Source organism: Numenius arquata, chromosome 6 (genome assembly GCF_964106895.1).
Source record: "Numenius arquata chromosome 6, bNumArq3.hap1.1, whole genome shotgun sequence".
Classification (NCBI taxonomy): Eukaryota; Metazoa; Chordata; class Aves; order Charadriiformes; family Scolopacidae; genus Numenius; species Numenius arquata.
The window spans coordinates 45882493-45894553 of record NC_133581.1 but is presented as its reverse complement, the minus strand read 5'-3'; the positions used below and the strand labels follow the sequence as shown (position 1 = coordinate 45894553).

The window sequence follows — 12061 nt, the reverse complement described above, 5'->3', positions numbered from 1 at the left end:
GAAAAAACCCTTAAGGTCATCAAACCCAACCGTTAACCTAAAACTGCCAAGTCCACCATTAAACCATGTCCCAAAGCACCATGTCTACATGTCTCTTAAATACCTCCAGGGATGGTGACTCAACCGCTTCCCTGGGCAGCCTGTTCCAATGCTTGACAACCCCTTCAGTGAAGAAATTTTTCGTAATATCCAATCTAAACCTCCCCTGATGCAACTTGAGGCCATTTCCTCTCATCCTGGTACTTCTTACTTGAGAAGTGAGACCAATGCCTACCTCACCACAACCTCCTTGTATGTTGACTGTGTTCTATTTACTTTCAAATTGATGTCAACAGACCTGCGAGCTGTGTTGTAAGAGTCCTGTGTATATTTTGGGGGTGTGGGGGATGCTTAAATGATACCATCCTCATGTTCCCTTTTCCTTTTGCACTTTGACAGACCACTAAAACAAGAAAGTGGTCAGTGGGAACCATTGAGTACATTTCATGGTACGGTTCAGTGGTGGCTTAACTGTATGCTTTTCAGGCTATTGAAATGACATCTAAGTAGCTGGAAGGACCTCTTAGTAGAAGGTCCCGAGGGTTGTCTCTGGAGAGTCAGGAAAGAAGGTTGGGCAAAGAACCCACCTTCAGACCCAGGCAAAGAGACAGGAGTATGTTTAAAAAGCAAGGCAGCATTCAGTCTCCTGGAACATGTTGAGGGATTAAGATGTGTTAAACTGGCTACCCTCGCTCTGGGTGAATGAGATGGCATTTCTCTGGTTTCTGTTGCCTGTGTAAGGCTGTAATTTGGAGAAATCCTACTGGGACAAACACTGAACTCAGCTGTAGTGCCACTCCGTAGTCCTTCCCTTGCCTTTCAACCCAGAATGTGGAAGAGGGCTACCTCCATCTCATGACACCGATGAAGTGGGAGCAATTTCCCTGTCCGTGGCTGATGTCTGAATCCCATATGTTATGTCATTGAACTTCCAAAGCCTGAACACTTTGCCAGAGACAGCTGGCTCAAGCTAAATGTCCAAGAGTGAGTGCTAACACTCCTGTCAGAGGCAATTCCCTCTGCCTCCTCGTAAAGTGCTAAATACTACAGGAAAAAGCTGATCTGTCATTACATGAAAAGACTCATCACACTATAAACCTGTCTCTCTTCCCCGCTTTTACTCACCAGCAGTAGCATAAAAAAAGAATGTTACTGTAGTTAGGAAGACCAGTCTGAAATACTCTTTACCTGCCTGTGACAGTTTTCAAAAGCTTTCTATTTGGTGTCCTATAATTATACACTTACAGTACTGTAAAAATAGTGTGCTCGTATACTCCAGCCAGCAGAGGTGGGCAAGTTCTCCAACAATTGCTGTGCTGGTTGTTCCAAGCACTATTAAAAACAGGTGTGGAAGTGAAAATAGTTTCCCAGTAATGTTAAGGCTCCAGTGGAAACACCTATGGCTTCTTACTTTATTGAATAGCATTCCTCAGTGTGGAAAGAGTGCAGTGAGAAAGGAGTATAGGGAAAACGAATGAGTGTGTTCAGACAGGTGGCTTATCTCAAAGCTAGGTATGCCACAAGCTAACAGTGCTTAGGAACTATGTGAAATGGAAAAGAGGAGTTAGGGAAGAAAAAATGCAGACTCTGGGTAGCTTCCTCTCAAAATCAACAGGGCAGCGTCTAAGGTTGAAAGCTTTTCTACTGCTGAGGAACTGTCCTGATGTAAAGAACTGATGAAGGCTGCATTTTGGTGCCAAACTTTCTCTGCTCAGACTGTGGAAACTGTTGTCATTGTGAAGGTACTGCACGGCTACAGTTGTCATACAGAATATGGAATCCAGGTGCATTAGGAAAATCAAACCCCAAATTCTGGAAGCTTAAACCAAGTCAAAGATTTTCAAGGTTTTAGGCTGTGTTTGCAAAGAGGTTGCCTCAGGCATCTAGGATCTGCTGGAGCTTCTCAGTCTGTGCGAAGAGACTGGAAAAGACCTGAAAGGGTCACTTGGGTTTTTTTCCTCCCCTTTTTAACTTGGGGTCTTATCCAATTAACAGCAGCTCTGATGTGTGTAACCTGTTCCTAATGCAGTGACAGGGATCCCACTGACTCTTCCAGTGAGTGAACAGTGAATCACCAGGGCTTTTTTTATTTCAAACCTAAGTCTCCTTTCTCCAAGTAAGCTGACTGCTACTTGAACTACCCATGGGGAAGAAAAAAAAAATGATCTATGACCATCTTTTTTTATATAACAGCTTTTATGTCTCAGAAGACTGAATGTCATCCCTAGACTAAACAAATGGAATTCTTTCAGCCTTTTCTCATAGATCAAGTTTCCTAGACCTCTGCCTGTTCCCTTTGCTCTCTCCTGCACTCTTGCCAAATGGTCCACCTCTCCCTCAAAGTGCAGTGCCCAGAGCTGGACACAGAGCTGATTTAAAGGCTCACCAGTCCCTGGTGCCTGTTTCTTATGTGAGGTCTCTGTCCCTACATCGCACAGCTAGATTTACTTGTTTTGATTTTTTTGTTGTTGTTTGCAGTGTCATGAAGTTGCAGACTTTTTTGTGGTCTACTGAAGCTCCTGACCATTTTTTTCCAAATCTTGCTGTCTCGCCAGTAGTTTCCTTTCCATGTACGGGATGTGTCCTTTGCTGGTTGTTATGGTTTGTACTTATAAGTTGCGATCACACTAATTTAAAACCATTTATCAAGATGACTTTGAATTCTTTCCTGAATTTCAGTCTGTAAATTGGATTCTATGTTCCATTAGCCAAATTGGTCATTTAATTTGATGCAACACAAGTCTCATGATCTCTTTCAGTACTAAAGAAAGTTTCTCACAGAAAACACAGAGAACTCTGTTTCACAGAGAACTTCTGAGACCTCTCCTCTTGGAGCATGTTTCTCTTAACCTGCCATGTTAGGCAACTATCTCATAGTAATTGTATGTAGTCTACATTTTCCTCATTTGCTTATAAGAATGGTACAACTGATAATATACTCTAATGAACCAGAATTTAATCAGAGCTGTAATGCATTATGTATGAACATACAAATATTGGCAATTTTTTGCCAGAATGCTGTACTGTAGACATAAGAAAATATTATTCTCTTTTTGCCATCCTTCAGCTTGTGTGGCTAGCTTTAGGAAGGCTAGGACTGTGTGACTGACTGCTTTGAGAGATGTGGTGGTAGAAGGAGCCCAAGCCCTGCCTGAGAGACAGTTGAGTTAGAATTGCAGGGACAGGTAGCTTTCAGCTGGCAGGTTTCAGGATGCGCAGGTGTGGAGCTTTATTCCTCTGTGGTTTGGAAACCCTGTGGAGCGGACTCCTTTCCTAGCTGGGCAGCACCCAATGCCCACAGGTTCTGCAAAGTGAGCACAAGGTGTACATCAAAAAGTCCTTCAGCAAGTTCACTCTAATTCCCACGACAGTGCTTCCTTCAGCCGTTCCTCCTTATTTCAAGCTAAAGGGTAGATATTGAATAGGCTTCTCATCACATAACGCTGGCGGAAGTGCAGTGCAGCTTTATCGCTTTGAGCAGAAGGAAAATGGCAGGGGAAGGATGTGTTCCTGGATAGCTGAAGTTTAATGAGCCACCTGGAACAATGCATTTTTAAAAATTATAAGCCACCTGTTAAACCTTTGCATTGTACTTGTTCAGCACTGGAACATGTAGTAATCTCTGTTTCCTCTGTAGCTTATGCCTTGAGAAATGAAACTGAGTGAGTACCAAGGTAAAGCAAGGACTGGTCAACTGGTACAGTGTTGGGAGCACCTGCAAGGTTTGTTTTTCTCTTTACCTTTTCTATTAGCCAGAGTACCCTGGAAAGACCACGGTCCCAGACAGAACAGGGTGGAGCGGGTAGCAGCGCTGATGACTAACGGAGGTGCGGAGAGATTTATGCTATCCCCATGAGCCATATTTGCTCAGCTGTTATTGTGCTCCTGGTAAACACAGAAGGGGTTGTTGCTCTGCCTCCACCCACAGCCCTGCTCGGGGGACAGGCAGCTACTGCCTATTCACCATGTTGCTTTGCAAGTCCTGCCAGCCCTCGTGCATGTGCATACCCAACACTTTTCAAATTCTCCTTCCCCTCTGAGGCAGAAGGGATGCAGATTTGAGCTGCTGATAAAACCTGTGCCCAAATTTCTCTGCGGAGTGAGGCTGTGCTTTCTGCCCACAGCTTTTGTAAGTCCTGTACTGGGATGAAGCACCTGCTCTCCCAGAGCAGACCTGGGTCCTATTCGCATTTGAGCTCCCTTTATGCAACAGAAAAGTACCTTTATGCTGCTGTACAGGCTATGATAAAATAAGCAGTTCAAGGCTCCTCTTCTGTGCCACAGTAGTGTAAAGACAGGCTAAATAAAAATGAGAAATCAAGCCTGTTTGAATTAAGCTTTCCTGGGAGACAAGCAAATGCTTTCTCTCACTGAGAGAAAAACTGAGGCACAAAGACACTTAGTCCTCACTTTTGGGTTGGCACAGGGTGTCAATAAAAACTTGGCACTAGATATCCATGCTGCTGCCTTTTGTTCTGTGCTGCACTAGTTCCTCACAGAGGGCAAAGCTGGGAGTTGAACAAAAAAAATTTGGGAGAGGCATGTGTTTGATTTTTTTGAAATGGTATTTTGAAGTCAAATCCCTGTTGCAGCACTAACAATGGGGATTGGTCAAGAATCTGTCAGTAGAAGATCTTTTCCTCCTCTTCTGATGAATGCTTGTTCATTAAAACGGAAGCTTTTTGTGGGAACTCCATGGGAAAAGTTTCCCTGGTCCAGACAGAATTTCTGGTCAAAAGAAATGAGAGAGGGGAAGAGACGGAAATCTGCCCTGCCTGGCATGGCCTGTGTCTCTGGGCTTAGGCTATTCACATAGGTTCCTTGGGGCTGGGCAGAAGCACAGAGGGAGGTTAGACCCTCTCTTTTGCCTGCTTTGGAAGAAGGACTCCTGTCTCTCAAGGGTGTAGGGATTTCTCCAAGGTGGTTGGTTTTGATGTTGCAGTCTCCCTTTTCTTTTAATAAGAAAAAAATTGGGTGCAGAAGAGCAATATTCAAAAAACAGCCCACTGTGGTTGGGTGGCAGATCTTCCTTATGTCCTACCCTCATGACCCACAGCATCCTTGCAGCCCCGGGGATTGATGCTTGGTCCTTTGGCTCTGATAGCAATGAGAGTTGTTATGTGTCAGGAGGGCGGCTGGGGGAGGCTGCCTCATCCCCAGAGCAGTGCGTCGGCTGCATCCAGCCCTGCAAGCTGAGCATGAGAACTGTTAAGCACAAGCCTTTGGTTAGATGCTGCTAGACACCCTCTCTTCTCAACTTTGTAAGGTAAACAAACACCCCATCTCTTTAATAACCGTCTAGTTTATTAGACAGTCAGATGAATCCCTTACCTCATCCATCATTTCTGTTTTTATTGTGCAGGCACTAGATGTATGTTTGAATGTGTGTACTTAAGGGACCAGGAATGAGAGACCTTTTTATGAATCTGACCATGTATTTCTCAGAAGGCCATTACTAGGGGAAAATTGTTGCATAAATAATGTACAACTTCAGATGTCCAAGCCCTGTTTTCCTGCAATAGCTCATGGCTTCGGAGACACTACTTTTAAAAATGTTTTAAGGAGTGTTAGAAGCAGTCAAGACTAAGAAGGAACAGTTAGCGTTTTAGAGCTGAGCAGTTAAAGTAAAATGGATATTTCTGCCAGTGATTCTCTCCTTCATGTGTGCATGCATTCCCTATCGGGTTTCTTTTTTTTGCTGTCCTTGGATTTGTTGTAGTCTAGATTTGCTGTCTCCTGAAGGTTTCGCTCCCCAGCAGCATCAAGTTGGCAAGTGTTACTCAGCTTCTTTGCTGATGGTTGTCTTAAGGCAAAGCAGAGATGGCAAAAAACAGGGGAATGTGACAGTGCCTTTAAAATAAAAAGGAGTATCATATTATTGTTGGTCCTGGGAAGGCTGTTTGTGTCCCACTGACTTGCTGTCTTAAATGTTCTTCTCTCTCTAAATGTTTAATATAGGGAAAAAAAGAAAACCTCTTTTTCTTTATCTTTCTGTGCCTGTAACCCCCATTAACTCAAACAGGGAATAGACTTATAAGTACCCTGCACGTATAATAAATATATGCTTCTTTCTAAGATGACAGCTTAATTTCATAGCTGGCACTAAACCTTCTAGCTTGGCCATAGACTTTCAGTGTCGTCCATAAACCTGGCCTTGGCAACAACGGCAAAGTTTCCAGTAAGCAGTCTGACTGGAACAGGCTGACTTCAGTGTCCTGGAGCTGGGATAGCATTTGATGGTCCCTTCGTTACCCGTGAGACTGTCTTTCAGGGTGCCAGCATATGCAGTTCATGCCAAGTCCCATACTAGGGAAGCTGATGGTATGGATTTCCCGGCTGATTTTGCTGGCTGTTGAAATACAACCCAACTATTAATATTCACGTTTATTTTTTAAGGGAATTAAGTGCTATTAGAGTGGTAGCCTGGAGGAAAGAGCCTCTCCGGGGGCTAGTACTAGTTAATACTTTCTTAGTAGACAGATGTCACTGAAGGATCTTTCCACAAGGCTGCTGTCAGAGCCTCCATTTAGTGTTAATGTGTTTGCTGTTTTGATCCTCTCTAGCTCAGACAAGGTATGGTGGATCTGCAAAGGGTTCAGAGAAAGAACTGGGTCAGCTGGGACTTTTCAGCATGTAAGAGATGAAGTAGAAATCTGTATAGCAGTGAGAGGTAGGGAGGGGGACTGTAAACTGTTCACTGTTTCATCCTCCAGAAGAACTAGGGTCAGCAAACAAAACTAGTTGGAGCCAGGTTTAGATTAAACAGAAGGATGTGCTGTGTTCCATACGCAATGCAGCGAGCCACAGAACTAGCTGCAGGATGTCATAGTTGGTAAAAGTTTATAACGGGAGACATGACAAATTGATGGAAAGGAAAAACCATTGTTACTCACTAAATACAAACTCCCTATCTGTCTCTGCAAATTTCTGATCCACAACTGGTTGAGACATGCAATACATGCAGGAAAGAAGTATATGCTTGTGCTGTTCCTCTGTTCTCTTCTAAGCTTCTGCTTTTGACCATGGCTGTAGGTGAAACAGACAAGTTGGGCCCTTGGTTTGTCCCAGTATGTCTGGTTTATGTTCTTCAGGATGTGATGGGACAGATGGGATTTTCATAGTGGCTACTTCTATGTGCATGCTAGAAATGAGAAAAATCTGATCTCCCTGCTATTTCTGTTGCACTGCTATCAGTGCCAGTACCAGGCCATTGAATACTGGTGACGATGGCGCATTTTGAATCATTACATCTATTTGATGTCAACTGAAACAAACCTGTAAGATTTGTTTCACTCAGCCCTTAAACACCATTCAAACAGGAGTGACTACCAATTAGTTCTGTATTCTGTTAGTAAATACTGTGAATATTCAGTTCCCACAAATTTCTGTTAATTTATGCAGAGATTTTTTTTTGCCTTTTTTGTGTGTATGTACATTTATTCTGTGTAATTTGCATACCAAACTGCAAATGTATGTAAAATAAGATACTAACTCATTAAAAGACATTTATTCTTTCTTTTTTTCTTGATTTCAATAAAACTGGCATATTTTATTTTTCTGACACCACCCCCCCCCCTTTATTTTTTTACAGAGACATTTTTAGTGCTAGTTTTGCGAGACTCAAAGGACTTGAGGGATCTTGGTTTGACTTTGTGCACTCAGGCAGCTTTGGGGATTTCGATAGAAAAATTTCTGGAATGTAGTTCTCTTCAGCAGAAGGTTTTTGTCCTTTTGCTTGTTATATAAAATGATGATAGGGAATTCTGCCCCTGTTTTTGCTTCCCCAAGCTGCATTGAATGATTCTCCTCACCTGAGGGCCAAGGTGTGAATTGCTGTCAGCAGACCATGGGCAAGCAGGGGCCCCTCATGATGTAAGTGGTTTGTTAAGGAGCCTGCAGACCTCTCACTCAATGACTCCTCTGTCCACGTACAGCTTGGGAACAGTGACAGGGCCTTTTTTTCAGATGTGAAGTCTGTCAGCAAAGTGAAGTCAGCTTAAATATCAGCTGAGGCTTGAGCTCCCTTTCAGTTTTTGTTGACTTTATCCCCTCCTGCTCCTTCCCGATCAAGTTTCTCTCTGCTTGAGTCAGACTTGCCAACACTTAGAAGTTTTTATTCTGTGTTTCAGTTGTGTGGATTTGTGTGTGGCAAAGTTCAGGTGTCCTTCACGTTCCCAGCCTCGACAATGGTCTGAAATACTGAGGAGAGGGAGATTATTCTGGGTCTTTGAGACTCCTTAGCTGCTACAGTTCGATTAGAAACCAGTAGAAGTGGTTCATGCTGTATTCAGGTGATGCTGTGCAGACCCGCTGGAGTTTTTTTCTGTTGTACCTGCTGCTACTAAGCTGAGGAATTCTAGTTGAGAATCAGAATTCCTTCTGCTCCCCAAATACGGAACAAAAATTGCTCTCTGTGCCACCATTTATCACCAGAATATAAGACATAACTCATGGAGTACAGACAGGCAGGTGAAATACAAGGGAGCAGTGGGCATGTGTTAGTTGTATGCTGAGCCTGTCCTGGGGACAGGATGCTGAGGTCAAGCTGTGTATGCTGGCTGACCATGCAAACATCTGCAGGTTTGTGATGAACCTGTGGTGTCATTGCCTGTCAGTGTAAAAGCATTTTATGTATTGAAAACTTGAGGGGATTCTTGGCTGTGGCAAGGAATTTCAGATGTTGTGGCTTGCTTATAAAAAGAAAAGAACAAACACAGTAAACTGCAAGGGAGAGGAAAACTAGGGAAGGGGAGAATAACAATTCCTGCTTCTGGTTTTTGTCACTCTCCTAAGGATAAAAGTTAGGAGTTATATTGTTGTCTTTTTTTACCCTAGACTTAGACATGTTTTAAATCCTGTGATCAGCTGCCTTGACTGCTTTCTGTCCTACATGCACACTTTTTTTTTTCCTCTCTGTAATACCTTCAGTGGTTTCCAAAGTTGAAATAATTTTCCTACTTCTCAAAGTGCCAGAATGTTTGAAGACTTGTAATTGAGAACTTCTGGTTGTTGAGCCAATTAGGTCTTAATGTCCCATGGGTACTCTGTGCATCTCTTCCCTCTTTAATGGCTGGTCTATATAGGAGGCAGCAGCCTGGTACTTCTCCGTGCATCTGTCATTCCTCTGCAGGTGGTGGTTGAAGAGGCAGCATTAGGGCTGAAGGTGCCAGGCTGGCTGCAGAAGCCACTTTGGGGCTTCCTTCTGTTCTTTGGTACATGCCATCTGCGTACTCTGCTCAACGATGTCTTTGGAAATAACCTTCTCTGTGTAGTAAGCTATTAAGGGACAGGGTCCTACCTACCCCTCGGTAGGAAGCAACGTTAGGTGTCCTTTGTTTTCCAGGTGAGGACAATGGTGGAGTGTGCTGGAAAGGTGATGGCAGCGTGAGTAGAATGGGATATCCCATTCTGTTCCCTGACGAGGTGCGTGCAGGTGCTCTCTGCACTGGATAAGGTGGTGTTAAAACATAACCTTCTGCATCTCTTGGGATCATGCTGGAGAGATGCTATTGAGAGGGAAGAGTGCATTGCAGTCTGGAGAAATAGGTGGTGGGGCAGGGTATTTGCCTCCTTCATTTAACTGGAAAAGAGAAGTCACAATTTAAAATTTCTCAGTACATGAAAACATCAACTGGGAAATGCTTACCCCGTAGCTGCAGTAATAGTGGATTATTGTTATCTTACAGCTTTGTTCCAAAACCCAGCTGAATGGGAACAGTTTTTCTTGCTGTTCTTGGCTTGCTGGGCACTTGGCAGTCAATGTCTATAATCCATAATCTTCTTGTGTTACAGTTAAATGTAGGAGGAAGCTCTCAACCCAGAAGTCCCTGAGTCCTTAGGGAGGTAGACATAGTGGTGTTTGCTGAGAAGGAAACAGGTCCAAATGTGAATGATACCCATATCCGGCTGAGCTGAGAAAGGTGATGTTGGTTTGACTTTTTTTCTCCACCCCTCCCAACCTCTCTCTCGTCTTCCAGAGAAAGTTCACTCCTGTGACCAGGAAAGGCAGAGTGCCCTGGAGGAGGCCAGGCAGAACCCCCGCGAGGGTATTGTCATCCCCGAGTGTGCTCCCGGAGGACTCTACAAACCAGTGCAATGTCACCAGTCGACTGGGTACTGCTGGTGTGTCCTGGTGGACACGGGACGCCCCCTGCCTGGTACTTCCACTCGGTAAGAGCTATAGGCCCGGTGGGATGCCTGTCTGGAGAAGATGAGATATAAAAAAAATACTGTTGCTGTATCAGATAGGTTCCTACTTCTAGAGCAGTCAGCTCTGTACTAGCTTCCTTAGAGCTAGCAAATGCTGTATGTGGTGTTCCCTATTGAACGTTACTGTGCAGCTCCCTCTCTGTAGGAGTTGGTGCATCGTTACTACTGCCCTTACTTTCCTCTGTGTTGAGTATTCATGCAAAGTAGCCTTTTTTTCTCTGGCTTGCAGCTTTTGGGTGGTAGCAGTAACTAGGGCTTTGTTCAAGAGTACAGATCAGGGGCACGAACAGTGAAAAGACACAGGGTTTTGTTGCATTATCCTCCACTCTACATTTCCATGCTGCAGCCACTGGATCCTGACCAATACAGATTTAAAAAACTGTTTGGTTTTGCATTAATAGATTTTAAGCCAGTGACAGGTTTTTCTTTTAAGTTACTCTGTATCTTAAAACTATCTAGGGAATTTTTTCTAATTTGGGGTTTGGAAACAAATCGTGCGTGCAGCAAGTTATAACAACAAGCCAGTAGGAGCTGGGACCTAAACTCTGCTAGATACAGTGATTCTGCAGAGCATGGACAGCTTTGGAAAAAAGCTCAGCCTGTGCCCACAAGAGTTGGAAGAGGGCTTTGTGCTGTTTGTGGGTTTGGGTTGGTAGCTGGTGCTGGACTTAAGAGTGTGCTCTTCCTTCTCTCTCTACTGCTGCTGACTGTCCATAAGCAAGCAGCTGCTTGGGGATAATACTTCTTCTGCAGGTTTATTGGTTTCCCCTGCAGTAAGCAGATAAGACACAATCCTCTTGCAACCATCTGATGACACTAAAGCTATGTCACATAGTTTAGCATCTGCTGTTCTCCTTTTTCAGCTATGAGACCCCAGTGTGTGAAAGCGATGCCAGATCGAAGAGCACAGAGATTGATGATCCATTCAAGGACAGAGAACTTCCAGGTCAGAGAGGAACAAGAACCCATCTCTGCCTTCTTCCTTTTCTCACCTTGGGACTCTTAAGAGGCCAAGAATATTGTTGAGGAGATGGGGGATTTCCCTCACTGTGCATGTTTTACCATGGGTTTTATTCTGTGTTATTTTGGATCACCTCCAGTTGCAGCAGTGAACTGGAAAAGGCTGGGAATGTCCTGGGGACCGTTTTATTACCTGTCTGGCCTTTGAAAATATGTCTGGGATCAGAATTTTCAGGAAAGAAACCTGGATTCCTGGAGGGTCCCCTGGGGAAAGAATGGACTCAGCATTGAAAGTTCTTCATTGAAAGCCTGGCCAGGACAGGATCCTTTCCATTTAGCAGGACTTTTCAGCAGCTTGGTGCCCCCCTTAGCAACGAAAGAGGATACAGCTGGCAATTGTCAGTGGACCAGCTGGCTCCCTGACACTGCACAGACCAGGCAGGGCAGCATTCCTGGTGCACTAAGGTCCCTTAGCTAGTGCTGTCTCCTCACTTAGCTGGACTTTATCCCTCATTTTATGCCTGGGACCCACTTTATCATAGAATCATAGAATGGTTAGAGTTGGAAGGGACCTTAAAGATCATAGAGTTCCAACCCCCCTGCCATGGGCAGGGACACCTCCCACTAGAGCAGGTTGCTCAAAGCCCCATCCAGCCTGGCCTTAAACACTCCCAGGGATGGGGTATCTACAACTTCCCTGGGCAACCTGTTCCAGTGCCTCACCACCCTCACAGTAAAGAATTTCTTTCTGATATCTAATCTAAATCTCCCCTCTTCCAATTTAAAACCATCACCCCTTGTCCTGTCACTACATCTCCTGACAAAGAGTCCCTCTCCAGCTCTCCTATAGGCT

The 12061-nt window shown here is 44.3% G+C and overlaps 1 protein-coding gene across 1 annotated transcript in view; it reads left to right on the top strand.

The window, feature by feature from the left end:
* SMOC1 (SPARC related modular calcium binding 1) overlaps positions 1 to 12061 on the top strand; it is a 127325-nt gene that overhangs the window by 94536 nt on the left and 20728 nt on the right. The window contains exons 8-9 of the mRNA XM_074148866.1: positions 10017 to 10209; positions 11112 to 11194. Coding sequence (XP_074004967.1) covers positions 10017 to 10209; positions 11112 to 11194 — 276 coding nt within the window. The remainder of the gene's footprint in view (positions 1 to 10016; positions 10210 to 11111; positions 11195 to 12061) is intronic.